General features: G+C 35.5%; 1 protein-coding gene across 4 annotated transcripts in view; it reads right to left on the minus strand.

Annotated features, from left to right (window-relative positions):
• EXOC6 (exocyst complex component 6) overlaps positions 1–24959 on the minus strand; it is a gene marked incomplete at its 5' end in the record, with an annotated part of 95290 nt that overhangs the window by 52528 nt on the left and 17803 nt on the right. For 2 of the 4 annotated variants that reach the window (XM_082002598.1, XM_082002595.1), the window contains 12 exons: positions 1745–1850; positions 2990–3087; positions 3761–3832; positions 6643–6763; positions 7149–7195; positions 7296–7379; positions 10824–10892; positions 13245–13449; positions 21296–21341; positions 22249–22339; positions 22458–22505; positions 23783–23929. In XM_082002598.1, the coding sequence (XP_081858724.1) occupies positions 1745–1850; positions 2990–3087; positions 3761–3832; positions 6643–6763; positions 7149–7195; positions 7296–7379; positions 10824–10892; positions 13245–13449; positions 21296–21341; positions 22249–22339; positions 22458–22505; positions 23783–23914 (1119 nt within the window). Of the gene's footprint in view, positions 1–1744; positions 1851–2989; positions 3088–3760; positions 3833–6642; positions 6764–7148; positions 7196–7295; positions 7380–10823; positions 10893–11849; positions 12006–13244; positions 13450–21295; positions 21342–22248; positions 22340–22457; positions 22506–23782; positions 23955–24959 lie in introns of those variants that run through there. The other 2 variants (XM_082002596.1, XM_082002597.1) reach the window with 2 other exon arrangements.

Genomic DNA, 24959 nt, shown 5'->3' on the forward strand with positions numbered 1-24959 from the left:
AAAGTTTCCCCTCCATGTGGATTCCCTGCTATTTAAGAACACATAAAGTAACACTGCAGTCTTTCTTTTAGTAAGGATACTTAATGATTCTTTCTCCTCTATTCCACTGCCTAGCTGACAAAACTTTTAGGAACTCAATAATCTTTGAGATTTCTGCCTCTTTGCTAAATTTGGTTGAAGTCAACTGAACTGCTTCAAAAATTGCTAAGACAAGAAAAAAACTACTCAGACTGCCTTATTTCTAATGATGTCCTTCTGATTTACATACAGGTTTCAAAGCTCTTTTCAGAGACATGTAAAAAAATGTTATCCCTGCTTTACAGATGAATTAACAGGGACAGAAAGATGTGAAGCGACTTATCAGCACGACACAGCTGGTCAATGATAGAGTTGAGAACAGAATCCAACCTGATTCCCAGCTTTATTCTCAAGTTCACCAGCCCAAAAACTAAGAATCAGTGAGATTCTGCCCATAAAATACCTACAAAAAGTGCTGCTCACTATGAAATAGAAATCCTTCTCTGTGTCATAAACCAAAATGAAAATTGCTGGGTACAAAGAATGCATTTCCCTTTTGCTGAAATAGGAGTCAAAGCTTTGTATTAATCATACATATATGTAACTACACATGCCTACACAAGTAACATCTACACATGCATGTTGATACATGAGACAGAAAATGAGAGAGGCTAACAGACAAAATTATTTAGGACAAGTTAAAAATCTCTGCAATTTATCAGCAAAATGTATCATGCTAAATAGTATCCAGGGTGTGGTATATTTCCAACACTGTAAGGGATTTCCATTCTGTTTATCTTATCTTAGTATTATAATGGCTAAGGAAATTAATGTGATGGAGGAAAGCGTCCAGCAAGCACTCTGGAGTCTTCTTCAAAAATTAGCATAAAACCCACCTTTAGTTTTTCATCTTCACTGCAATACTGTATTAATGAGATGCAGCCATTAAATTTGCCTGGTAAATCCGTGCTGAATCATAGAAGCAGAGTATCTTTTTACTTTGGCAGATATCTGCAGTGATGGATCGTGTATAAACCAGCTTCCCTCTACAACAGTTACTGTCATGTGGTTCTTAGATTTAGTTCCCCTCTACAGATTCCATGATGGGCCTGTTACTTCTTCATCAGTACTACCAAAACCATATTTGATGAGCAGAACATGTTAATCACCTTTCTGTGAAAGGAGTTCGTAGTGAAAGAATGGCTGAGGCTACGAAAGAATATCCTGTTGGAATGCTAGTACGGCAAAACTATTTACAGTGTCTTCATGTTTATTTTGCCCCACATACTCAAACACAAATAATTAACTTTAAAAGTAAAATACAAAAGCTTCTGTCTCTAACAGATCCCTGTTTTACACGTATTTTTGCAATACTACAGCATACAATATACTATGAGTTACAAACCCACTGAGTTGCAAGAAAATCTAACTAATCAAAAGACAGACTGTATAATAATTACATAAAGACTGTATCAGTTAAAGTATATTATTGATTTGTTTATAAAACAATGGGTTTCATTATTCGCTCAAACATCAGAGCAAATGACTAAAGCTTTCATTTTCATATTTATTTATAACTAGATAATTACACACAAAGAAGGTGATTTAGCCTCTTAATCTACCTAGCTTTTCAAATTTTAATTGCTTTTTAATTATAAAAATCATTACTGTCCCATGTGTCCTTAATTAGATTTTGGCAAACTTTGATAACATAAAACTTACTTACCTTATCAAGTTCTGGATCTTGAAAAGGAAATTTGCTTATAACTATTTTGTACTCCTCTTCATTTGCTACAGGAATAGGGCTGTAGTTGTCCGCTTCAAAAATATCCCTGGTGAATTAGTTAGTAAAGTGAAAAAAAAATTAGGACATGTAACTTATTTACAGTATTTACCAGTGTTAAAACATGTAAATGAATATAAATTTTACTACCACACTTAGGCATGCACCTTCAAAAATTTATGTGCTGCAATCATCATAATTTCAGACATCCAAACTGTTTTTAGATTAATTTGAAAGTACCTTGTACATGCTAACTCTTTACACTGTGTCTAATCACAGAGAAAAAAATAGCTGAAAGCATTTCAATATGTATGATTCAAAGCATATTACAGCAAAAGAACTTTAGATCAACCAGTACACTCCAGAGTAAACCATGAGATATTTACTAAAGTACCTAGTAGCCTAAACTTTGCCTACACTGAAGCAGATATTCAGAGTGTCTCACTTAAGTACCATAGCTACATATAGTCAATAGAGATGATGCAGAGAACTTCAACTAGGCACACGGCCACAGTGTTAAATATTCTCTGGACTTTTCTGCTAGTCAAGTGACTATACTAGGAGTCTAAGGAGCCTGAGAACCTTAAGTGGTTAATTTAATTTTAAGGTTTTCTGTAATACAATGTAACATATTTTATGGTAAACAATTTCTGCACATTTAGACATCACACCCTATCTGCAAACAGGCTTTGGAGTACAGTCCCAGGCTGCCCTATTACTGGGTTTACAATTTACTCAATCAAATGGTTCCAAAGAATAGGTGGAAACCAACCTGCATTAAAATACCATCACGACATACTGGCAATGTAAGTAGTCTGTCAGGGAGATACGCATAGCAGCTAACTGTAAACATTAAGACAACCTAAATTAGGAACCTAATGCCCTATTGCAAAAGCCAAGAGTTATTAGGTTCCTAATGAAGAAAACCACACTTCTCTCTCCTGCATGTTTCTCCAATAATGTCCCTTTGGAGACCTTCCTTCTCTCCATTAACTACAGAAGCAGTACTCCATGGCTCTTCTCCTAAGTATGAGTTACATGTGATGAGTATCTTAGCCATATCCAACTTGAAATTCATACATAATACCGAGTTAATAAATTTTTGCAGAATTACAAGTCTATCAAAAAAAATTGTAGACAAAAACACTAGATGCAGTACAAAAGGCACAATTATTTTGAAATACTAACCTGAAGAGTCCAGACCACTTCTTAAGAAGTGTTTCATTGTACTGGTCTCTTATCTCAAATAAAAGATCAAATAGTCGGTTCACAGGAAAACCATAGCCCTAAGGTATAAAAATTAAAAGGGTAGATAATTCAAGAGCTAATACATTCAATTCCTATCACATCACTTCAGGACTCTGAGAGGAGACTTATTATTCAATCTTGTCACTTCTAGAAAACAAATTATAGTACTTTAAACACACCACTACAATTACAAGATTATATATTAAATTCTTACCAAATACTTTATCCTGTGCTTTCAGTTTTCAAGCAGAAATTTGTCCCATTTCTCTATAGCATTTTAACTTGCTATTCATGTATAGAACTAATCTTTTTTATCAGTCTGTTAAACATTGCAAGAATACTTGCCAATTATGTTCATTTGGTCTTTCAGCTAGAGAGTTAATGATAACTGGCATGCTATTCTTGCTAAAGATCAGAAGCAAAGCATTTATAAAAATACAAAAATGTACACAAATTACAATGCTAACATTAATTTTGCACAGTTATTAATAACCGGATGACAGCTGGATAGCCCAGAATACATACATCAAATTCGTAATACTGAAAAGGAGGAACCAAGGCAAGAAATACATATATTTTTTAAATATTATTGTGTAATTTTGTTCTTGATTTGTATATATGATTCAGGAAAACCCAAAGCATTGCACTTACTCACCTAAAGGAAAAATTTGACTCTGGGAATTTCAGTTAAATTACTAATATAATATGTACCTGCAAAGTATCAGCAAATACTACAATCAGATTCTTCAGTTCCAGAACAAGGTCAGGATCACTGCAATACGACTGAAAGTGAGAAATTCTGGTTTTGTTAAAAGGATTTAAAGTATGGGACATATGTTTTCAAAGAATATTAGCACAGAGGGTTAAAACTCTCCAGTCTTATTCCTTTACCTGACTGACCACCTTAGTAAAAAACAACTTAGATTCACTTGTCTTCACTTAGTTGAGCTACATAAAAGTATTTGTTAAATTTTTATATGAACTATCAGTAGCATAAAAGCTCAGAAAAAGCAAACTAAAATATGAAATTCAACAAATATTACTATGTTGTACTGAGATTCAAAATCAGCAGATTACATTTATTTCAGTGGAACATAAGCACACATCAAAATGCTTTGCTAAATCAACACCAGAGAGGTTTCCACAGGACCTTCTTTTAAACACTAAGCCCGGGTCTAACTAGTGCTAACTGTGCCACCTCAGTCTCCCAGCTGTATGGAAAAACACTGTCAAATACTTTCTAAAGCTGGTGAGGGGTCTGGAGCACAAGTCTTATGAGGAGCGGCTGAGGGAACTGGGGTTGTTTAGTCTGGAGAAGAGGAGGCTGAGAGGAGACCTTATCGCTCTCTACAACTACCTGAAAGGGGGTTGTGGCGATGAGGGTGTTGGTCTCTTCTCCCAAGTAACTAGTGATAGGACGAGAGGAAACGGCCTCAAGTTGCGCCAGGGGAGGTTTAGATTGGATATTAGGAAAAATTTCTTCACTGAGAGGGTGGTCAGGCATTGGAACAGGCTGCCCAGGGAGGTGGTGGAGTCGCCATCTCTGGAAGTGTTCAAAAAACGTGTGGATGTGGCGCTTCAGGAGATGGTTTAGGGGACATGGTGGTTCTGGATTAATGGTTGGACTTGATGATCTTAAAGGTCCTTTCCAACCTAGTGATTCTGTGATTCTGTGAAATAAATTCAAATTACAAATTTGATGGTAAAAAATCAAGACATTAAGTTATATACGCTACCAAATGACTGAAATTCAGAGGTGTGGAATCCTACAACTACGGCTTTCATAGAATCATAGAATACCAGGTTGGAAAGGACCTCAAGGATCATCTGGTCCAACCTTTCATGGCAAGAGGACAGTCTAGATTCTTAAAAGTGTCCTGGGGAATCCACCACCTCCTGAATCCACCACTTCCCTGGGGAGATTATGCCAATGGCTGATTGTTCTCACTGTGAAAAGTTTTCCTCTTGTGTCCAATCAGACACCAACTGGAATCTCCCCAGGAGTTCCCCAGAACATTACCCCTCATGTTCTCCATGTGACTCCTTGCAAAAAAGGGAGACTCCATCTTCTTTGTAGCCACCCTTTAAATACTGGAACATGGTGATAACATCTCCCCTAAGCCTTCTTTTCTCAAGGCTGAACAAACCTAGTTCTCTCAGCCTTCCCTCAGCTCTCACCTCAGCTTCACTATTTGCAATACTGGATAAAGTAAAAAAAAAAAAAACATTAAAATAATTTAAAGTAGCATGAGAATATAGTATTGCTTAGAGACTCTATACACCTGTTTCACTTTTCCTTAATTTTTGCTCTTAGCATATTTCAATAAAGTAAGGGTTTGGTTTACAATACCTCATAAGACAAGATACACTTATCTAAACATTAGTCTGTACTAGAATGATGTTTGAAAGAGATTGTGATAGAATTGGTTTTGATGGGAGTTATGCCTTTTGAGAAGAAATAGTGACCAACTACATGACAAGACATTGAAGAGTTCTTTAGAGATTAACATTACTTTTACTCCTTAAATTACCATATTCCTACATAAGTGTATAAATCCATACACAGCCAATTAACTTGCAAAGTATTTAGCTTAAAAAAATGCTGACTATATCTCAGTTTATACCAATCCTCTAAAATTAATTAAAAAGTATGAGAACATCTCATGTACCACTGATCAGTAAAGGGCCTATAATAAAACTATAGTTGCAATCTGAACTTTTTCCCCATTTTTCCTCAGTATATATGAAATGTAAAATATTCCTTGAATTAAAGATCAATCCTAATAAAAATAACAACACTACATAAAGGAACTGCTTCTAGCAAACATTAAAAAGGTAAAGATAAAACTATGATATTTTTTCCAATAGTAAAAGCTGTACCAATAGTAAACCTTGAAGCAATTTACTATCAGTCAGTCTGAGTGAACAATGGTACTCCATTGGTTTTCACAGAGGAACAAGAAATAGCATGCAGCTATTCAGCATCGCTGGAGCTAAGGCAGAAATGTAACTTTAGGAGACACACTTTGAATGTACTGAAATACTCAGCTGATACAGAATTACATTCTAACATCTGTGAAGATTTTTCTAATACCTTTACTTCAACATAAACATATTACTACTATAGGATAGAAGAGATCGCTCCAAGGGTTTTGCTGATGGAGTTTATTTTGGAAACACAGCATTTGGAATGATAATTAGGAACTATTTCCTGGTGGTGCTTTCAGTGCTGAACTATTCAATCTGATCTAATGAAGAGGTCAGTTGAGACTAATGAGGAAGGATTGCAATAATAACAGCAGATTAACTCTGCATATTCTAAACTGCTGGACTAAGAGAAGGTTTGGAAGACCCAGTGAGTTGTAAATCAGTGGAGGATTATGCAAATAGCCCATGGCTGTGGATCACAGCCTGATACTGTTGGGAAAAACAAAAGCTTGGCAGGCTCCCTCCCAAATCTGAGCAATTTTTAATCACAAGGAAAAGAACACGAGAGGTGTAATTTTTCACTTTGTTACTATTCCAGCTTTAAATATACAGAGCTCTGAAGTAGGAGGATATAAACTACAATACTGATACGACTTCTCACTTACTGAATGTGTTCTAAGAACAGCAATGATCTTCGAAAGGGCCATGTTCCAGAGTTCATCAGTATACGTTCTAGTTACCAATCCTTGGGTTACATGTAAAATGTGGTCCTCTACTACAAAGAAACTAAAACAAAATAATGCTTGAATTATTAAGTTGTTTTCTAATATTAGAGCAAATTCTACCCTTTCACACACTAGCATAGTTAAACCGTTCCCCAATCAAACACTGACACTTTGGTAGGTTTGGTGTTCTGCTTTTCCCAGCATGAAGTCAAAGTGTGAAGTTTGTTTCACGCCAGCTGGAGCCCAGGCTGCTGGAGGGTCCTTGTGGGGCACCGGACTGGCAGGATCTGGATGGTCTTCCCCACTCAGATCCAGCAACAACCATCCGCATGATTTGTGTGGAAACTGCATCTTGCAGAAGGAAGTTTTCGGACAATGGGAGAACAGAGGGTGAATTAAGAATCAATATAGTAAAACTGAAATAAATCTCCATTCCGAAAACTTACCCTACAATTTGATTGAAGTATCTTCTATAGCCTTCTACTGTTTCATGCTTGCAATGAAAAAGAAAATAAGTTTAGGAATAAAAATACCATTAAGTATTAGGTACAACCCAAGTCAATGCAAAAACAAAAGTATTGGTTATTGGTTACCATGCTTGACTGCGGCTGCAGAACTAATCTTGCTTGTTTCCTTCTTTGTTTTCTGTAGTAATTTTCAAATATTTCTCCATCGCCCTAAAACAAGACAAAAATAGTTAAAACAAGAACATTGTCTCAATATGAAAAAAACACTTGTTAAATTAAAGGTAGAATTCTCTTAAACGAAACCACATATTTTGCACTTATGCCACATGTGGACCTCCAGCTGACACCAGCAAAATCGTGCATGCATGAAATATGCAGAAATTATCTTTTTTTAAAAGTAGCCTACAGAATGTACTGTAAATAAAAATTTTGCTCATGTGCCTACATTTTTTCAAACAATATTATGCATTTTAAGCAATATTTATGTTTTTAAGCTACAGCTTTCAGAGTATATTACTATTTATAGACAAGGCATATTACTTGTTACTCTATAACTGAAACACATTGTCTCATAAAATGTTTCTCTAGCTTATTCAAGAAACTAACTGCACTGTAAAGTTAAGTTACAAAAATTTTTCCGTGAATATATGATACATCTGAACACTGCCTGCATTAGCTCTGCCTGAGGAAAAAAAAAACATGTGAGATTTATTTAATATTTTCTTATTCTCTTTGGAATTGGTAAATATAATGTCTGTGGATTTGGATTTTTTCTCCTATCACAGTCCTTCAAGATAGAATACCCTCTGTGCCTAATGATTATATTGTGAGGAATTAAAGTAACATCCTACCCATCTCATTAAGATGACCATTCAGTAGAAACCATCTGTCCATTTGAAATCAGTGCTACATTGACTTATCTACCTACTGAACGCAATGTGATTTGTATGCAAGCAGAATAAAGCAGCTTAGCATTTTTAAGCTTTGTTTTTACCTCATGAGCCTATTATTAGGCCAGTGCTATTCAGAATTCCATTACTTGGGCTTCCAAAAATCTTCAAATCAAATTATTACAGAGATTATATATTACTAAGTCAGCATTACTTGCCTAACTCCTTTATAAGATATAACAAAGAAAGTTTAAATTTAATATTTTAAAGTTCATAATTAATATGTCATCATAGTTAGAAATACTGCTAACCTAACAAAATCTAAAAGTAAAGAAGAAACTTGGCTTAAAAACAAAAACCCCCTTGAAACCGAGATGCAAATTTACTAGAACACTTTCTGTTACAGCAGAACTTTACGCAGTGTGCTGTAATTCGTACTAACACATACTGATCAGACATCCTAACCATTCACCTCCAGCCCAAATAGTCAATGCAGTTTTAAGCTGCACAAAGCCATTATTGAATTCTACTTCCAATGCCAAATCCCTACTCAGTCCTGACACAAGCTTCTCAAGTGAAAAAGAGTAGCTGTTCTTGTCAAATGCACACCAAAAATGGAGATGTAAAATCTCTCATGATTATTTATAGGCCATTCTATCCTATGCAATCAAGATCAGCAATTCAGGCATAACAACTATTTTAAACAGACGTTGTAAAGCAATCAGCAGAACACAGCAACAACCCTGATGATTCACTCACTGAATAAGCAAACGAAAGGCAAGATAAAATATACTGAAGCAATGCATTTGTTTTGCCCAGCTTCCAAAAGTTTATGAATTTATATCAATAGAAATAATAAATCAGTTCACCTGGGTTATAAATTCTAGGAATAGTGTTGTTGTACACCATAGTTATATTTATTTTGTACTGCTATATAGCATTTAGTTAGAAGGTAACATTACATGCCAAAGGGATCAAGGGTGTTTCCAGCAGAATTTACATATATAGCACTTCACATAATATACGGGCTTAAAAAAGCTCTTTATATATATATATATATATATATATATATATATTTCCCAGAAGTTCTAGTCTAAAGAAAGGTTACTCATCAATAAATATAGTCTATGTTTGGTAACTATGTATCTTGCAATCATCAGTTTGCAATCATAAACCATGTAGTATTCTGAGGTATATAAAATCCTGCTTTCTTCTTCAATGTGAAGCAGAGTAGAAAACATTTGTCCTGCATAAAACCAGAATATTTTCTACAGCTTTGTAGCAGAGAAAGAGTCCACTAAGAAGGTGACATTTGCTGTGAAATAAGTCCTTGATATAGAAAAGTAATGAATAGCCACCTTTTATCAACCTCTCTCCTTTGATGTCATCATGGAAGTTAGCTAAACTCAAAAAAAGATGGTTTACAACAGGAGGTAAACGAGAAGGACTCCAAGAAGTGATTAATACACAACTCTTGATAACGCTACCATGGCTTATTAATGAGAGAATGTTGGCAGAAAGACAGAAGCCCTATTCTGAAGGCATCAACAACCCTTTTTCTTCAGGTGGTAAGGGACTTTGATATCAGAGAGTACTCCAAGTTGTTTTCTGTCTCCAGTAAATTTGGAAGCTGGCAAACTTTCTGTGCAAACCCAAAAAGCATGTCCTTGGATCAAGGATCCAACATCAGGATCCTTGTCAAAGTGAAAAACATAATCATGTACTACTTTTAAATGTCAGCTATCAATTTTACTCCCTGTTCTTTTGTTATACTAAAGGAAGAATAAGCCGATGTTGTCAACTTGTGTATTTAACTTTACACATTCTTTTTTATATGCTATTTCACACTTACTTCCTTTGTAAAAAGAAATGGTCCATGTTTTTTTAATAGCTCTGGCAGCCTGTCTTTCTGTCCCTCCTGTTCTTTTCATTAATTACTGACGTAATTACTGATACTTTTGTTTGGATTCCTTCCTTAAAAAAAGTAACAGTGAAATAACACTTTCAAAGTTATTTCAAGATATAAGACTTCATGTTAAATAGGTGCAAGAATTCCATAGAAAGAAGATAACCCAGCCTGAATGCTTGAAGCCAGGTCCAGCCAAGATTGTAGGATTAACAATACTTAAAAGTACTTAATCTATGTAGAATAAGTAATCTGACTTAAAAAGTAATTGAGATATAGGAAACATGAGAAAATAATAAATAATTTGTTACTAAGCTTCCCCAAAAAAGTTTTTGTCCTTGTTAGCTTGTGCATTGTATCTCTCTCACAGCAGCTAAAACAAGCTATTGTGCCTCTGCCACTGAATCCAATCTCATCTGCCTGAGCACAATCTGCCACAATCTCCAGTTTTTGCTTGCAATTTTGCTCTACTCTTCTGGTTTCCACAAGATTCCAACTGAATAGTCCTATGTTTTGTAATATTGATCATATCCCCCCAAACATTTAGGCAACATGGAACACTTGGGGGAACTGCAACAGTGCCGATACCAGTATTGAGGCAGACATGCATATTTTACATATGTTCTTAAGAACACTTACATAATTGTCTTGCAGTGTGTCCCTTATTATTGCATATACAATAAAACATGTAGTTGTGCCCTGAGTATCCATACTCTGTCCATCTCAGCTGGTTCATCGAGAACTACTACTACCAGAAGCCCTATGTTTGCTTGGGAACTATTAGAGTATAAACAATACGAAAACGAACATTCAACTTCAAAAAGTAAAATATGTTTTTAAAGTCACCTTAATACATACCAAAACTGAGTAGATGTGCAAACACCTATAGACTGGAGAAAAGTCTACAAGATCTTGAGCAGTTAAAACCTGAAGAAGAAAAGGAAAATGAAAAGTATATAAAACATAAAAACCATATAATCTGCCAAACGTGATACATTACCAGCAGAACATGTATTAATAAATACTTCATAAGACATCTTACTGGTAAGAAATTATCCCTTCCTTTTAAATTCTGGTTTTCTGCCCTTAATTTTACAACTGCTCAACTTGGTTTCTTAAAAATTTGGATATTTAGGTGAGAATTAGTAGTTTAGTAGGGTGTGAAGTTAGTAGGCTGATGAATATAAAGTTCATCATATGGAAAAACACTGGGGTTGAATACAAAAGTATGACCAAACTGGGACCAGCGAAAGCCAACTCGGTTGCCAGGTTTTATGGCTACTAAAACTACTGTTTTCATATAAAGCGGTAGAAGTAATTTCAGGACCCAAAAATGGATGGGTTCTACCACAAAAGAGAAAATTAATTGCTCAACTCTCCCTTCCCTTTGTATTACAGTACCAGATTTTGTGTTAAAAGACCAGACTCCTTTCACTGTGTTTTCAGAGCACCAGATTTAAAGGTCTAAATACTCACTGTTTTATTTAATTTATGAATGCTGGGTATTTGATAGCTGAAAGAGTTCTAACACAAGCCGAAGTCCTCAACACAGAAATGCTGGCTTTAGCAATAGCAGAATATTCCAGTGGGCCACATGTCATTTACACTGGGCAGGTACTGTATAATGTAAATTGCAACTGAATTCCAGAATAATCACAAGTTTAAATGTCCCCAAACACGATGCTAAAGCTATCATTAATACAACTAATATTTTGGCACTATTTTTTCCCCCTAAAATGCTGCTCAGGACTGCTGTCCCTTGAAGGTGTTCTCTGGTCCTTCCTAACTAATGTTGACCATCTACAGACAGCATACTACAAGTTTTTTTTCAATAAACCTACAAAAAACACTTTAAATAAGATGTACGGTTTAGTATAAAGTTACCTCCTCTTCATGTTCATCATCATCTTCAAACGTTCGCTTCAATGTAATTTCATTCTTGGATTCCAAAATTCTGCTTCTACCTAAATGCATATTCCGACCATAGTTTACATTGTTTTGCTTCTGAAGAGGGGTAGTAAAGGTTTTCTGCTGCTGTGCCTGTTTAAAAGTAATACCAATAAAGAGGGATGTAATGCAAATTTCATCACTGATGAGTGTATGCTATGACATGAAAAACAGGTGGTGCTATTGAACACACATCAGTATAAGTGCAAGATGTCTGTTCTCAGCCTACACTGATGATTTAGTCCTTAATTGATTTCGGATGATAAATTAGTTCAATAGCTAATTTCTGCATAGTTTTCCCTAATCCCCAGAATGCAATTTAAAGGAAGCAAAAAAAAATTTAAAATAATCTGTAATTTTCCTGATCATAAATTGCAAACAGAGAATCAATATTTAACTTAAGTACAGTTATCACAGAGTTTCCAGCTATTTGTGGAATAGCCTTCAGTCAAGTCCTAGTGAGTAGTCAGCTGCAGAAGCCAAATGCACTACATTGCTCTTACTACTGAAAGAAATGCAACAAGGTAGCACAGTATAATCTTGTGATTAAGTTTAATTTATAATAATCAATTATGCATTTTACAAGAACTTTAAATGACAAAATGGCAATCCAACCTGAACTCTGCCCGACAAAAAGTCAAATGAAAACTTATTTACTCTCCAAATAAATTTTAAAAGCATTAACTACTTTAAAGCTTGCCCAGTTCCAGTGCTTTGAAGTGGCAGATTATTTTGTGATGGAACAGGCATGTGCTCCAGCTGTCCCAATCTCACCCTGGCTCTCACCTCAGTCCTCTGCCCTCTCTCGAGGGTAATATGCCAATACCATGCCTTATATTAGTTGTACTCTAGAAAGAACTAGGCAGTTATCTCAACATTTCTTTTAGTCTTATTCTTCCTTCCTGGCTGGCCAGATGGGCTGCTCTTTATTTTTGTGTAGTTACAGGTTGTCTAGGAGTTGACTACTCAAAGTATTTAACTTTTTTTTTCCCCCCCAACTTCAGATATACAGCATTTCTCCTTCCTTTCCCAGGGAGAAAACCACTTCTTGTTGAGGACACAGATGCAAATTTTGAAGGAAAGTTTGATGCTAATGAGGTGTCACGCTGCTGCTTCCTGTGTCAGACAGAAATCTCTAGAATTGATGACTTCATGTCCAGGAGAAGAAACTACCCAAGATGTTAGCTAGCATTTCACAGTTCTCAACCTTTACTCAAAGGTCTATGTGATGACTATAACCCTTAGACAAATCTTTTGGGCTAACCTGATACTATCAACACTGATATTTTCAGTAGATAACAGGACTGAAGTCATCCTGTTAGCTCAGCTTACCTGCTTCATGGCAGTTTCCCCAATTCTGTCAGAATGCTTTCGAATACTCTCCAAGAAATCCTTGAGATCTGACATGGATATTTCTTTTATTTCTTCACGCAGCTTTGGGAGATTTTCTATCATTATCTGGCAAAAACGGTATTGGCTAACTCTGGGAAGATACAGATTTTCTAGCTGTTCCATTGTTTTTAAAGCAGAATAATATCTACAAAGAGATTAAAATCAAATTATGTAGCTTCTTATCAAATTTCAATAAAATACTTTGTTCATAAAATATAGGATATCAATATCATACATGCAATCAATATATACCTAATTAAATTACTCCGTTCTTAGAAAAATTAAGAAACAAAAGGTCATCCATATAATGCTTTAGTTTGGAAAAAACAGTGAACTGTCAGAGTGACTCAGTCAAGTAAAAATTTTAAGCAGGCTCTTATGGTATTAGCTGTTCTGATGAATAGATTCCTAACACCACACAGAGCATCTTGCAGATTGGAGGCATTGAAGTCATAACAATTATCTTCCCTTCTAGATTGAATTTAATAGGATTTTTTAGGAGTTCTTTTTTCTGAAACACAAATTCCCAATCATCCCACATCGCAGTATATGCACCAAACAATGAAAAACAAAAAATCTTGGAAAAGTGTGCCTGTATGTATCTGCCTTCTGTAGGTATACATGAATGTATACACACATCCACACCCACTCTCTTTCCACCATCCTTAACTGGAAAGGACATATATACACTTATCTCAAGCAGTATTTTTTCCAGCAGTATATCATATTTTGCTGTAAACCATTAATCTATTTACTCTTTTGACAATATCCCACCAAGAAAACAACTACTTTGAACAAGCACTAAGGTCAGAGGGTTTAAAAAAAAAAAAAAAACAAAACACCACAAACCAACAAAGGCTCCATAATATTCTCTATTCTACCGTGTTCTGTTAGCCTACAGACTAGTTGGAGCAGAAATATGGAAGATATGGCCTGAGAGGGGGGAAAAAACAAAACACCACGAAATACCTCCTTTCATATCTATACACTATGCATACGTTGTACAGTAAATTCATAACTATGTTGGGAAATTTTACATAAGGGACAATGAGTTTAAAAGAAATACTCAAGTTAAAACTTAAGCGTAAAAAGTGATTTAACTGCAAAATTAAAAGAAAAAATACAGAAAGACTCAAACAATTTTGACAACAGAAAGCTACCAAATACTGAGACATCAACTCTATTTATTACTACAGTTACTTACCTGTCTTCTCTCAGTTCTCTCATAGATTACAGGGGTTATGGGGCCAAGACTTACTTGCTAAAACCATTTATCAACTTCAGGCCTGTAGCATATAAGTAAAATTTTGATGCTTTCAGCTGAGTTAAGGAAACATTTAAAAAAGGAAATTTTAATTGAGGGAAATTGGCTTTCCATGCTTCCTCTTATAATCAGTAGAGAGATGAACACCACAAGGAGGTGATTCAGAACTGCATCAGGCTCCTGTACGACTGTTCCTGAAGTCAATACCCTTCTCTATTTTATTTGCAAATGTCACACAGGGTCCGGAGGCAGAATACTACTGAAAATTTTTACTTTCTTGAAAAAATAAAAAAAAATAGAAGCAGGTCAGTTGTGGGATAGACAGCTAAAGTAAGGTGGCAATAAACAAACACCATGATCAACAAATCTGTGATGTCAAAAACATTTTAAAGAGAGGTGCAGCAAACAGGTTAAACATTAACAGGACAGCAATTAGTTGTAGATGTGACAATAATTTTCGTTTATGCAGTATTCCTACCAGCCACTCAGCCCAGGAGGCTTTTGGAAAAATGCACTTAGTTTGGCTTATTGTAACAGAATAAGGAGAACCGATGCCTTCTAGCTTGGTCTTGAACAGGAAAATTAGAAAAACTGAGATCAGACTGAGTTAACTTGCTGTTGGTTCCAATCCTTTCTTTCCACAAATACAAAGTAATATCCTTAGACCATTTTTAGATTTTTGTATTATAACCTTAGTTCCTTTTTCTTCCTGAAAGTCCTATACAATCAGTATAGGAAAATTACCAAGTCATTTTGAAAGGGAAAAGCCGAATATGAGCAAAGTCCCTTCAAATGTTCAAGAAAACCTATAAAAGTGTTCTTTCCAATTCTTTTGCTTCTGGATATTACTTTGTAGATATAGCGAGTAAACACTTTCAAACTGAAATACAAATCAAGTTGCTGGCTCCCCTTCTGGAGACAAGCAATAATAAATTATTAATACTTTAGTCATAACTTCTTGTTCCATTCTGAAACAAACACATTGTTCTGAATTTTCTCAATCAAGACATTTCTAAGCTAACAGTTCAGCATAGCTGGAGGATGGGAAAAATCTTCTCTTTTATTCCAGAACACAACTGCTTTCAGGAGACTGCAAATAAAGAGTTTTCAAGTGTAAATTAGGAGCTTTTGTTTATTATATACTTGGTTTATATAAAATATACATAAGGTGACAGGAATGTTGCAGATAAGAAGAGGTCTGGGGGTTTTGTGCGTGTGGTTTTTGTTTTTTTAAATAGTAAATGACCAAGAGTGCCACATGGTGAGACTTTTGGGGAATAAAACCATAATAGCATCAAAATCGTATGAAAGGTTTTTGTTTAAATTATATGGATTGGCTTATCAGAACACTGTTAGTTCATCTGGAAGGTTTTTGACTGCTGTCTCTATGATCAGAATTAACATAATCCATTTTAAATCCATTCCGGAGTCCCTTGCTAATTTTATATATATATGGAGCTCAAGACCTTCCCCTTTTAACATCTGTTCTGATAAAACACTGAAGTCTTATTAATTTGAAGGTCATCTGCAGGTCAGGATTTAAACTAAAAAGTTTTGCGTATCATTTCATGGAATGATGTATTTGTGTATTTTGCTTTAAAAACATTCCATGGATTTAACTCAATGCTGAAGATTGACAACAATGTTATTAGTTCCCATTATATTTTATCAATCATATAAGATAAAGATTGTCCATTTGACTATAAATGAGTTAAAGAAGTATCTTTAATGTGGGTTTTTTTCATACAAATATAGTAGTTCTCTGTCTATTCTTCTGAGCTAATCTTGTAAGAATATGTTCCCCAATGCAAAATTTATAATGTAAGCTTTGAAATTGAAGACATAAGTTTGAAACATCAATAGAGGTCATATGATAACTGTCCAGAACTGATCTATCTTGTCATCAGAACAAGAAAATTATAAGATGGACTTTGCTAGTATCTCTAAACTATAAAAATGGAAACTTCTAAAGTCAGCAAGAAGCAGGACTAGGGAAAACAAACAAGCAAACAAACCCAACCAAAAAAACTCAGAGACTAATATTGTGTTTAGCATCATCTTATTTTAAAATTGAGCTGACGTTTTACAAAATGTCCAAGTCCCAGGTACAGAGTAGACAGATCTGCATTAGAATTTGAAACATCAACACACAACAAATCCAAAAGAAAAAGAAAGTGACCATTACTTTACTGCACTAACTTATGTTTTAAATGACAGAGAACTTTTAAGATAAGCAGCGGAGTGTCATTTGGAGACAGTTAAAAAAAATGTAGTAACTTACTAAAAAAGCCCCATCAAGTTAAACTAGAGCAATCAAGAAATTACGCAGAACAGGCGGAAGATGAACTCAAAGGCTGTGAATTTTACTGAGAATAATGCATTTGTACACAAGCCTTTTGAGTAAAGAAACGTGTAGTCATGTCCCAAAATTCCTAGCTGAAAAAAACAAGAGGAGAGATAATAACCTTAAAATTATCATTTTATTTTGATTAAGGAAAAAAACTTAACTTACAAAGAAAAAATAGTGTGCCAACTTTTGTGCTTCCCTTAGAGGCAAATACTGTATATTCCTGCTTACTACATCTCCATTAAGTAAATACGGTAGAGTACAGTACATTTTTCAAACAAATTTAAAGGAGTTCACTGGAATTTTTCAGTAATACCGTGGAAAAGTCACATTCCCAGACATCTTGAAGATGATATATTGAAATTGCAATTGAAAACCTTTCACCACAGGAAAAACTATTTATTTATTTTGTTAAAACTCTTAAAACTTCTGTAACGTGAGTCAAAAGCTCAATATTTACGAAAATCAGATTAAAGAGTTGCTGTGTGAAAAACACAAGATCTATGGCATACCTTTTTCATCCATAATGATGTTATAGGAGATTTTTTTTTAAATAGAATTTACAAACAAATAGGGTTATGAGAACAGTGACAAAGAAACCAGCTGACAGTTCAGTATCAAATATATATTTTCATGGGTTTTCTACCAGATGCATGATACCTGGGAAATACTGATTTGCAGTTAGTAAAATCCAGTGCTTCATTTTGTCATGGTTCCAAAACAATGCAGAAAAACAAAATCAAATCACCATTGGTTTTATCTGTTCTAATACCTTTCCATACAGACATGAGTAGAACCAAATGATATAATTTATTAAGTTTTCCTATTTGCATCCTTTATGTCTTCAGGTTTATTTGAATGCTTGGAAGTTTTATGCAGAGAAAGGCTGCATGACTGTCTCAGTGAGACTTAGTAACCTAAATAACTAATCAACTCTGTCTTTCCCACAGTTCCGAAGAAAGCTTATAGTAAGGTCAGAAAACAAATCCAAGCCTTTCAGGGCAAAAAGTTCACTCTGAAAGACCATACCCTTTCTTTAGTCCTTCTAAAGTAGATTCAAGAAGGTTCAGCAACAAGTTTCGCAGATTGATTTCTTTAATTATTTTCCTTGTATGGCAGGTTGGTTGGGATTTTTTTGTAATACTCATTGTGGAAGAAGACTTGCAAAAACACCAGTTCTAACAATTCCCAGTTAGACCACAATCTCTTGAAGCATCTGGGAACTTTCTCCAGAGACACATATCAAAATACAAAAGCACAGGCCATGATAACAGAGCTGTATAAAATGTGTGATGATCTTACCTCCGACTTAAAATTAAACATCTAGGTAGTTCAGTCTAAATGCATAGCCCCCACTAGGTGTTTTGGAGCGCAGTGGAGAAGCTACACCTACCCCTTGCGCTTCCTCAGCTAAGACTTTAAACCCTCCACAAGTCTTTCCAGCCAACTATGTCTGTTTAGAGTAGATTCCACAGTTACTTCCTCTCACAACTATAGTTCTTGTCAACTTGTGTTATGCATGGCTCAGAAGACAGATAAATAGGATACAGAGCCTTTCACCTCTAGATCATCAGTTCAAACATAGCCCATGTTCATAGGGACCAAAAGTTGCTATCAAGAGATGGCTTTTTGGACTCGTCAGTAAATCTCCATTCCATCTGCATAAACCAGTGTGTATTCCAGACCCAAAACCCTGCATTATCTTAATAGGTGTCTGCCATAGAGAAAAGAAAACGGAACTCCAATCTCCATCTTAAAACAACTGTCCTCCAAAAATATAGAATATCCACACTTTCTTCTTCCCTCTCTTTAAACATTAGAAACTCATAGTGCGAGACTGTGAGACAATGGAATAATGAAAATATATTCTAAAAGGCTGCAAGCAGAGCAACTCAAGAGAAAAGAGGTCTTTTTTTAAAAGACCAATGAAAGTTTTACTGCATTAACAAACCTCAGTAAAGGTTTATGAGAAAACTTATCTTTTCCTAAAATAAACGTTCCTCATTGTTTTGTTAAGACAGGGATTGTGAATGCTCCTCTCTCTGACTCTTTCATGAAGGCTTTGCAGCAAAACTTGGGAAGGTCAGTTTTGAAATTCCTTGTACCTCCACACATCAGCTATCAGGTCTTTGCACTGATGCTATGGATGCCCTTGATGCTGCTCAATCACTTAATACACTCACCCTTTGGATTTGTTGCCTGCTAAGCCATAAGGAAATTACTATTTGAATTATCTGCAAGTTCCACTGGATAGCCATCTCTAGGCTGTATTACAGGGAACTGTAAGTCACAGGCAAAGTAGTAACTGTAGCATAGCTAATGAAAGAGATATGTGAGCTGGAGCAGTAGCCTGCAGCAGAGTCTAAACCTTCGGCACTTCATGTGATTTCAAGGTATGGTACATCAAAGCTATGGCATCTCCCCTCTCCCTTAGATCTTCTTATGGTATGACAATGACATGTCCAAACCCCTCAATTCAGTACTATTGTCCTTTGACTTTTAAGGCTTCCTGTCTGGCAACTCCTTCCACAGGAAAATAATCAGATCTGAGTCTCTTAAGTAATAGAAATTTAGTTTTGGATTTAAAGAGTACTGATGATTTCTCAGAAAGCACATCAACCACCAGTGGACCCTACAAAACTACTAGTGAACATGGAGCCAAAATGCTATACGCCATCTGCGATTTTATCTCACTTAAGTGATCTCTCCATGAGATGATATTAAGAACCGTAACTTCCCTTGTAATTCTAAAACCAGGACACTGCTTGTCTTGCCTGAAAGAGCAAGGGAATGGCAGAACACTTGATCCCAGTGTTTCCATATTTTCAACATGCTAAACATAGCACACTCTACAAACCACCTTGCAGAAGGAAACGGTGCAATGCAGACAGCAACACCGTGCAGACTGTTCTCTGACCAGAGAAGCAAGTGCACTGGACTGTTTACATCTGTCAGCTGAGCTGCTCCAGAACATCTACCAACTTTTAATGGTAGTAAGGAGACAGCATAGTGAGGTTATTCTTAAAGCCCTTCTATTTCTGCAGAAGATCTCCCAGACAGCATGTGTACACAGGTATCGTGTAGCACATAATACCACTGTCAAAGATGCATCAGATTTGCTGCAGTGCTGATTGATCTGATGTGTACAGTAGATCTGATGCATTTTGGACATGTCTGCACACAGGCTTTAGAGCTGATTTTCTCATACACAGTGGTCATTGTTGAGGATTTTCAGATGTCCAGCCGTATGGCAAGAGGTGTTGTCTACCCAGACAACAGAAATCCAGACAAACAGTCCAAAAGTAAACCTAGATTACACAGTAACCCTGTAGACACCTGACTATGCATAGCTAGTTCCAAACGGGAACAGTCAGGTCCAGACAGACTTGGTAGCAGGAGCTCCCAGCGGTGGTGCCAGGTGCACAAGGAGGCAATGACAATGATCATGAATCCACTAAGGGAAGACACAGAGCAATTGGTGTGACTGAAGCTGTATCAAAAGCAGGCAGGGATGAAGGTGGCAATGATGCTGTAGAAATCAGGAAGAAGAAAATAGAAGCAGCAGTACTCCTGGGATGGGTGTGCATGAGGTGCGAGGCAGCAGCATCAGCCCCAGTGGGACAAGACGACAGCTACAGCGGGGCAGGGGCAGCTAAGCTGCCACAGAGAGAGGACTGGGGATACTGGGGTTACAGCAGCAGTGAGTGGTTCTCTGAGAAGATAGACAGTGAAGACACAACAGAGAAAGGGCAACTGGTCACATACCAGTTTCAAAACCATTGTTCTAGAAATTTATTTTTAAGTATCATTTTAATTTTTTTAACAAGTTCATCACAGAGAAAAAAAAACAAACAAACCACAACACATTCTCTGCACTTCCTTCACATAGTCCCACGTACACAAAAGATTAGCACAGAGATACCACATAGGTCTAAAGAAAGGTATACGGAGTGAAATGCCCTTTTTTCTTGGATTATGAATTTGATTTAAATACATGTTGATAGATTAATCAGGTATTAATGTACTCTGAAAGATCTTTACTCCCTGGGACTCTTACTGTTCTTGCTTCTTAAACTTTTAAGTATTAAAAAAAACCCCACTTTATTTCAAACTTTATAATCACAATTTCACTGCATGTCATGCTTATTTAAGTAAATATAATTTTTCATGGCAATCACTAAGCTCCTAAAGTCTTTATATTAATATAACGTTTGTTCACTTGCAGTGACGTGCTTGAAACACAGACAAGGTATTATGAAAAGAGGACTATACGTACCAAACTACAGGATTCGGAATACTTACTTGTCTACATCAGGGTTTGCTACTCTATTAGTTTACTTACAAATATTATATTTTACTCACAGAAATAAGTTCACTCACCTTTTTACATTCATCTGTTCTTTTAGTTTGCTGTACATTTCCAGCACTGCATAAAAACAAGCAGATTAACCCATGGATCTTATTGTGGCTTTAGTTAATAAAAGAGGAAAATATATACTATAAATGACAAAATAAACCATAAAAAAGGATATGCTAAATTCACCTTATTTAATTCCTACTGTAACATGTGACAAAACTAGCAAAAAAAAAAATCTAGAATGTAGCTAAAAAAGAAAAAATACCTGAACCCAACATCTTTTAAATGAAAAAGAATTAAGATTAAACAAAACAGTATACACTATATATATCAAGCATATTCATTCACTTACTATATACCATAACTTTATCTGCATTACCAGTCTGTGACCTGTCTCCATTAAATGGCAACAGTACCACCTACTGTACTCATTAATAAGTCAACAAGACGACTTTACAAAGAAAATTTTTCAAATCTGTTTTACACCAATATCACAAAGAGGATAAAACTCTTGTAGAGCTGTGTGCAATCCTGTAATATTACATGAAACATCATTTAGAGCCTTTATGTTTTATTTTTAAAAAAAGCCTGTAATGACACAAAGCTAAAAGTACAACGTTAAAATAGAATCATTAGTATTTTCCCCAGAATTCAAACAGCAAAAAACACCCTTGTAAGCAACAAATTCATTGTTTATATATCAAAAATATTACTTAATTTAAAGCTGTATGTGGCTACATTGTTTGCATCATTTAGATCTGTCTCACTGTCTTCTCACGAAGCAGCATAATTGCTCTACATCAAATATTTTAAAAGACATGGAACCTACATGTTGACATCTTTTTAAAACCCATTAATTTTTTTTGTTAAACTGGATGTTACAGGACCACAACCTAAAAAATAAAATTATCTTCCACTTGATTATTGTGACTTACCTTATTTAATTTGCCATCATGTTTAGCTACAGGTCACTCACCTGGAAGACACAACTGTAGTTTTTCCACAACTGTTGTAATATTCCGTTGCTGAACTCTACATCGGATGATTTCCTCTGTTTGAGCTATGACCTTAAAAGTGATTTTTAAAAAACAAGAAAAGAAGAAAGAAAATAAAATACATTATGCAAATAAATTTAATTTGCTACAAATAGTCATAATGCCCATATAGGAAGCACCATTTTCTCACCTCTTTCCCAGCATCTTGAAGCCTTCGGTTGGTATCAGTAACTTGGACCTTAAAAATAATTTCACCTTTGTTAGACAAATATGCATATATTGCCCTGATGTGACTGCTCACCCTTGTAATCAGATCATGCTTCATGAGAAACTTAGAACAAAGAAATGCAAATTCAAATTAACTCTACAGCTTGAACTTGAACTTTTGATCGCAAAGGGCTTTTGTTAACTTCAATTACTTATGACAGTTCTTTCTAACAGATCCTGTGGCAAACTTCTCAAATTTACTTGGGATTTTTGAACTTTCCTTGTTTCTGTAGGTCTGTCAAACAATTCAAATCATTGACCCAATTGACCACTGGTCCCTTTTTGATAACCTCAATGAGCTCTATGGGCCATTCATTGTCTGTAAGAAATGGTGATTGCATTTTATGGTAATTAAACATTCATACTTTGCTGAATGCAAACACTGGGTGGTTGATTAACATCAAACGTGGAAATCTCCAAACCACAGCAACATTTTAATGCTGCAGGTGCAGGCAAAGCTCGACCTCAGATTTTCCCACATAGTAAGTGACTCATTAGGTCATCGTAATAAGGAAGCACATTCTAGTTTATTAAAAATCTCATTAATTTCTGAACAAAGATGCTCAATGACCTCATTGACGCTGTATTTGGTCTCTTGTTATCTGAATATCCTTTATATAATGCTCTTCTAATCATAACCTCTGATGAACTATGCTCATTCTGTCTGGTGTGCATATTTTGCTCTCAAAAGTGTAAAGAGAGCTAAAAGGGATAGATCTCATAATTCACTATTCTGTGTTCTGACTTGGAGTAAATCTTAGTTCCCATTTCTAATGAAAACTACTAACTCCACCTATTCTCCTAATCATTACAGAATAAAGAAAATTTATTTTTCATGCATAATTGCAGTACTTTTACTTTTCTAATAAAGATTTTAAATTTTTCTAACGTCTGACATATAAACACATGATTAGAAAAAGACAGTAAGAAATATTGTTTTTACCATTTGTTGTTCTTTACATTCTGAGAAAACCTTTAAAAAGGGCAAAATAATTTTGGTAACATTTTCTGAAAACACACATTAAAAAAAAAGGATTATACTTAATAAAATATTCAGCTTTCTAAATGTAAATGATCAGGCAACACAGCTCTAACACAAATCCTAAATAATCTACTTTTAAAAAATTGTTGCAAACATCAGAGTGTACGAGATAATCACTAAATTCTTATTCTTCAGCAAAACAGTCAAGTTCCTTCTTTTAAATTCAAAGACAATGAATATGAAACTCTGAAAAACTATTTCCTTACCTTTAATTTTTCTGCATCAGCCCTAACTTTAAGAAGTTCTGTAATAGCATCCACAAAGCCCTGATGGTGAAAATTACACATCTTTTCTATCTCCCTGTCATGGTTACGTATGCAGGCATCTAGTTTTTCCATAAACCTCTGATGTGCATTTGGTTGGTCATCATATACAGACCTGTTAAATACAAGTAAGAAAATCAAAGTTTACTTTTCCCCCCAGTTAAAAATAGTGTGCAAGGATCTTTATTGAAATGTCTCTCTCAAAAAGAAAATAAAAGCATGCAAACTTGATGTTACAGTGGCATCATTTGTGATCCACTCCACCAAAATCAGCATTAAAAGAAAGAGATTGTGCAAAACTGAGAACTGAACCCAGCCCTTATGGCATTAATCCAGGTGCTTAACCAGTTACATCATGGTTGACCTGAGCCTCACTGGGCTGTTATTTATGCCCTAATGCTCAAATATGGGTACAAAAGAATCAGTTTCCCCAACGACCTCAAATAGCATGGATCGTTTTTCCATCAAATTCCACTCTTTGCTAAATATAAAGAAGTGCAAACACACAAATTTGCTTTTCTGGTATTCCTAACATCAGAGTTATCCAACTAAATCAGGGTTGGATGCTTCCAGCCAGAACAACTGGAGCACTGTGTGGCAGCAGCCGAACCCCTGGCAGAAGGCAATCCCCATCGCTCCCTGCCTCCTCCTGCCCATGTTCAATGTCTCCCAAAGCAAAACCATGACATGCGCATGCCTAAGGCTGCTTGCTACCTCAATGGGACCTAACTTTCAGGAATGGCTAAAATCAGGTCTTATGGTTTATTTTAGTAGTTGTTTGAATAGCACACTTATAAACTCAAGCAGAAAATACGACTCCAGGAGAAATTACTGGCGTAGTTTCTTGAGTTGCATCAGAAATAGAAAGCTGCGTGGAAAAATGCTCAAGCGTGAGAGTAAGCAAAGGAGACAGGGGCAATTTAAAGCCTTAGACTTTAGCAGAGGAAGCAAGAAAAGAGGTATTACAGAGAACTGTATTGGAAATCAAAGGTATGAAGTCTCTCAAGAAAGGTAAGGCAAAGGCAGTTCCAAAATTTGATTAATAACTTGATACAGCAACAACAGCAAAGACAGGTAATTTTTGAACCAGCTTTTCAGATGGAATGAGAGTGGCAATACA

The sequence above is a fragment of the Phaethon aethereus genome (genome assembly GCF_964289735.1).
Source record: "Phaethon aethereus genome assembly, chromosome: 7".
Lineage (NCBI taxonomy): Eukaryota > Metazoa > Chordata > Aves > Phaethontiformes > Phaethontidae > Phaethon > Phaethon aethereus.